General features: G+C 39.1%; 1 protein-coding gene across 1 annotated transcript in view; it reads right to left on the bottom strand.

Annotated features, from left to right (window-relative positions):
• The window catches only part of LOC130051146 (E3 ubiquitin-protein ligase TRIM71-like), a 2,759-nt gene extending 1,406 nt beyond the window's left edge, over positions 1-1,353 (bottom strand). The window contains exons 1-2 of the mRNA XM_056152512.1: positions 1,291-1,353; positions 1-1,069 (exon numbers count right to left, since the gene is read on the bottom strand). The exon at positions 1-1,069 is cut by the window's left edge and continues 1,406 nt beyond it. Coding sequence (XP_056008487.1) covers positions 1-1,038 — 1,038 coding nt within the window. The 5' untranslated portion in view covers positions 1,039-1,069; positions 1,291-1,353. The remainder of the gene's footprint in view (positions 1,070-1,290) is intronic.
• Positions 1,354-5,000: the final 3,647 nt, after the last annotated feature.

Genomic DNA, 5,000 nt, shown 5'->3' with positions numbered 1-5,000 from the left:
GTCCCACGGTACGTCCCCTGACTTGGTTTGTATTGATGTCAGTAGTTTACTCTGGAGGTTGAGCAGCTTCATGGTGTCGTTCTCCCCGCATGTCCAGACTTGATCTTCACTCAGACAGCTAACACTGAATAGATCGTCATACCCAGTGTCTATGGTGGCGGTGACGCGCGGCTCATCAAGCAGTGGTTTGACTGGAGGAGACGATACAGCTTCTGCTGACTTGATTGTGTTGCCATGTTCTGTGTTAATGGATAATGGCGACAGAGAACCGAACATTTCATTGAGCTGATCTTTGTTTATTTTCTGAGCAAACGAACTGGGTACTGTAACTCGGACTTTAGGCGGTAATGTTCTAAATTCGGAATTCCTAGATTTGTAAGTAGAGGTTAAGGAGACGTCATTTGATTTTAGGATTGATTTCAAGTCGGACATGATCTGTTTGAGTTCAGTAATTTTCTGTGTGATTTCTTCTGTATTTTTATTCAGGGTAGATAGGTGTTTGTTTTTCATCTCCTGAATGTCGGATTTCCGCTGGTTGACAATGGCGGTGATCTCCCGGTGTAGGATTTCTCCTTGTTGATCGGCTATTGTTGTTAGTTTTCCGTAATTTGTTTCTAACTCGACTTTCTCAGTGTGGACATCGGACGCCATTTCTTCATATCGAGGGTAAATTTTGGTCTCGAGTTCGTCCAGATCTTTCTGTAAACTTTCTGTTTTAGTGCTGAGTTTTTCCAGAATATCTGATATATCGTGACCTTCATGTTTACTTGAGGAGACGCAGGTAGAACAGACAGGAAGGTCACATTTCTTACAGTAATGTTTACAGAGTTCGTCGGCGTGGTGTGGACATGTTGAGTAGTTAAGAGACTTTCTGTATCTATAGAGCACGACTTTGTGTCTTATAGACGAATCCGAGAGGTGCTTCCCAACACAGGTCTGGCATAGATTTTTATCACACCGTTCACAGTGACTCTGGAGGTGGGCAGTTTTACAGAGGTCACACAATAGGATAATCTGGGCTCTGCGGAACGGGTCCATTTCTGATGTCCGGGGTCACATGAGGAGTTCACTGTTAATTAAAATAGGGAGTTTAGAGTAAAGATTTAGATCTGTTGAATCACATGACCAGCTAGAATTACAGTATGTTATATGAACTGCCATCATTTATATAAGAGACGTCTATGCATTTTGAATAAGCCCCCCCTCCCTTCAGAGTAAGGTGAAATTATTTTTAAAATGAGTAGATCTATCTTATTGATCACACAAATATGGATATTAAGTTTGTCTCACCTGCAAATCCAACATGGCCTCCCTGGGTTTTTTTTCGACCTTCCGTCTAGTCTTGTTATTAAATACCTGTGCGATGCGTCAGCCTGTATACAATATTTATTTAAATAGAGTTTTAAAGTTTGTTTTGACCTAGTTCATACTGGGTAGCGATGTCAACGTTGACGTAACAAGATATAATTTTATCAATGTATGTATAAATCCCTTCATTATAGTCCGTGTACAAAAATACTTCACAATATCAATTGTGTCTGTGGGGGGTGGGGGGGGTCATATAGTAATCACTACTACTGTCTCAGTTTGGACAGTTTTATATAGAGACAACTCCTGATTTAGGTGAAGCACTTAACGGACGTAGCATTGAAGGGGTTTCTATCTGCCAAAGACTAGTTTGCATTGAGGCTTGTTTATGGTGCCAAAGATTAGTTTACATTGAGGGTTGTTTATCGTGACAAAGACTAGTTTACATTGAGGGTTGTTTATCGTGACAAAGACTAGTTTACATTGAGGGTTGTTTATCGTGACAAAGACTAGTTTGCATTGAGGGTTGTTTATCGTGACAAAGACTATGCTGGCGCGACGTTGTAAATTTCTTCTCACTATTATCCCGTGTAAAATTCCCAACCAACTTACATGTATGTGAGTGACGTGTGACTTTCACAGAAATAAACAAAGGGCATAAATTGACTTTTTATATATGTTATTTATTCCGTTTATAAAAGAAAAAATCATGCATTCACATTTACGGAATAAATGCTATATTGATGTACGTAGTATACATGCTAATTCGCTCCGCGGAGCGAATAACATGATAATGCCTGAGATATAAATCATTTAGTAATTGTAGCCAGTAAACATTTTATCTATACTCAGGAAATCATTGTATTTATAATTTATTCCAAAACATTAAAGCGAAGAGAAATCGACGGTTACATATCCCCAGGTCAATATGGTGTACAACATCGTACTATACAGACAAGTTATTCCCCGCGTATCGGATAGAAGGGCGTTTGGAAGTTTTCCGATAATTGACTTTATTTCTTAATAAATAATTGACCTGGACTGTACCTCTCCCGTTAGACAGGTACAATACCTGTATCCTTCTGATCACCTGTAGTACCACAGTGGCGGATCTAGAGGGAGTTAACAGGTGGAAGTTGGATTTTGAGAGATCCCAAACCATTTTTCAAATTTATAACACGATCTTGCAGTTAGATAAGGATGAAATAGTCTGTATCATTGCGATAAACAGAAAACTACATACTATTACTGTAAAATTTTGTGCAGCAATCAGAACGGCCTTTTCTGTATACTGACAATAAACTTAACACGCTTAGCAGAATTTTACAGACTTTTGGAAATTCTCACATGTGTTGAGCTATAATACATTGAGTTAAATGCTATCTGACTTGTTTCATACCGATTGCTAGGCCGTTCATGGCACACTAATTTTGACTACGGATAACTCAGTTTACCTGATCGGAATATGGGGCTTGAGGCGGGTGTGACCGGTCGACCGGGGATGCTTACTCCTCTTAGATAACTGATTCCGTCTCTGGTATATCCAGGGGTCCGTGTTTGCACATCTCTCTATTTTCAATTTTGTATTGCTTGTATAGTAGTTATGAGATTGATCACTGTTCGTTGTCTTCACCTTTCACCTAGCTTTGGTTTTCATGGGGGGGGGGGGGGGGGGGGGGGGGGGGGTATATTGTGTAGGCGTCCCTCTCGAGAAGTTTTCATTTGTATAGTATAAAGATATTCCCATTGCCGACGAAGGGCTGAGAAAGTTGAGTCTATGCTCGGAGCTTATGGCCTTTGAACGGGAAGGGATCTTTGCTGTGACACGGGGCCTCAGTTTTGGGGTTCTTATTCGAATGACCGCTCATTTAGTCACCTCTTACGACAAGCAAGAGGTACTAGGGATTTATTCTATCTAGGATCCTCACGGACTGGGTGGGGGGGAGGGGGTGAAATGATATGCGACTTTGATTTCGGAAATGTAAACATAGAGCTTATTAAAAATTATCAGAAACCATATATCCGGGATTGAAGTGTTCCTGTCGTTTTAATGGCACTTTAATCAACAATTTGAATCCACGCTAGCTAATTTTTTTTATCAATGAATAAGATTACATTGCTTATTGAAATCATTGTCTTACCAGAAGGCTCGTCACTCAAGCTTTCACTTACATGTTATTCATTCCCTGTAAATGCAAAGTTTACCTGCGTACAGGTAAACAATTAGCTGCAATAATGTAGCCCTCTCTGATTTTTTTTTTTTTTTTTTTTTTTAGGGAGAGGGCTACAACTCCTTAGGATCTCCGTAATGGTGCAAATGCGGGAGTGATTCACTCCCGCAACATTTGCGCTCATTCTAAACATTTCCTGACTTTCTTTACGTAAATAAAATGATATTCTATGTTTCTTAGTCAATATTTAAATTTACAACCTGCAACTTTAGATTTGTGAGGCTCTATTCTACCGTTTTCAACAATTTCGATAAATTCCAATTTCTCGATTCATATTTGTGCGCCATGTTTGAGGTACTGAAGTTTCAACTTCCGGTTGTCAAGTCATTTGCATATGCCATATAAGGTAGTATTTACATCAATGGACAAGTATGGAGGCGAAAGCTATTTCGTCGGTATTGAAAAGGTTTGAATTTACTATCAAGTTAAAAAACGAACAGCAGAGTGTAAATTCTTTCTGCAACAATATGATTTTCCTTTCTTTGTCGAAGTGGCTCGAGTAACTACATTTTCGCGCTGATTGTCAATGTTAAGGCTTTTCATTAGATCCACCTACGAGATCTCGCGATAAGAAGCATGGTGGAGCAGACGAAGAATTTTGCATGCTGTACATTATATTTAATGAAAAGCACCTTTATTAGACATACCCGAGCACAAAGTTGGTACTCCTTTTGGTGTAAACAACATTTGGGACTAATACACAGAGTTTATTATCGGTTATTCATACAGTTATTTTGCACCATTAGTATTACGGAGATCCTATGGAATTGTAGCCCTGTCCCAAAAACGTCAGAATAAAAAAAAATTGGATAGGACTACATTATTGCAGCTAGTAAACAATAGGTAAATTACCTGTGTAGTTTTGAAGTGTGAGTGAAGCTTGCATTACGCTCCCTCTAGTGAGGAAATGACATGAAATACGTTACATGTTTTTGTATTATTACTCTTTTTTTATGTTGTAGATTGAGTTGAGTGGAACAATGAACCTCCGGATATCTATGTACATTTACACGTGTAGGATTAAACTTCTGTTGCACTCGCGCATGCGAGCTTATCCTGTATTGCGTGTTTGAGTTTTATTTCATAAATAGTTTAGGTTCTGTTGAACTTGTGAATCAGAAGCTGAATGAAGAATGATGTGTGTTTAGCTCAGATGACAGTGGTCCGTCTGTCTGTCTGCAAACCTGAGCTAAAAGTTCAAATTAACTCACCTTATCACATTTTTATGTCTGTCTGTAAAATCATTGAGTCAGAAAAGTTGAAATTTACATGATAAGTTTCTGATTGTGTAAATCATGATTCCTGGGAATAATTTTACATGCAGATGTATGCTAAAATATTTTAGAATCTTATTTTCAAGTGTAGACGAAAACCATGGCTAATCCCTAGGTAGTGCGGATTCATTTCTTCAAATTGCACCCCCCCCCCCCCCCCCCCACCCCCCATGCAATACGATGAGGC

The sequence above is a fragment of the Ostrea edulis genome, unplaced genomic scaffold, assembly GCF_947568905.1.
Source record: "Ostrea edulis unplaced genomic scaffold, xbOstEdul1.1 scaffold_86, whole genome shotgun sequence".
NCBI lineage: Eukaryota > Metazoa > Mollusca > Bivalvia > Ostreida > Ostreidae > Ostrea > Ostrea edulis.
The sequence above is the reverse complement of the archived record's forward strand: the minus strand, read 5'-3'. Positions and strand labels throughout refer to the sequence as shown.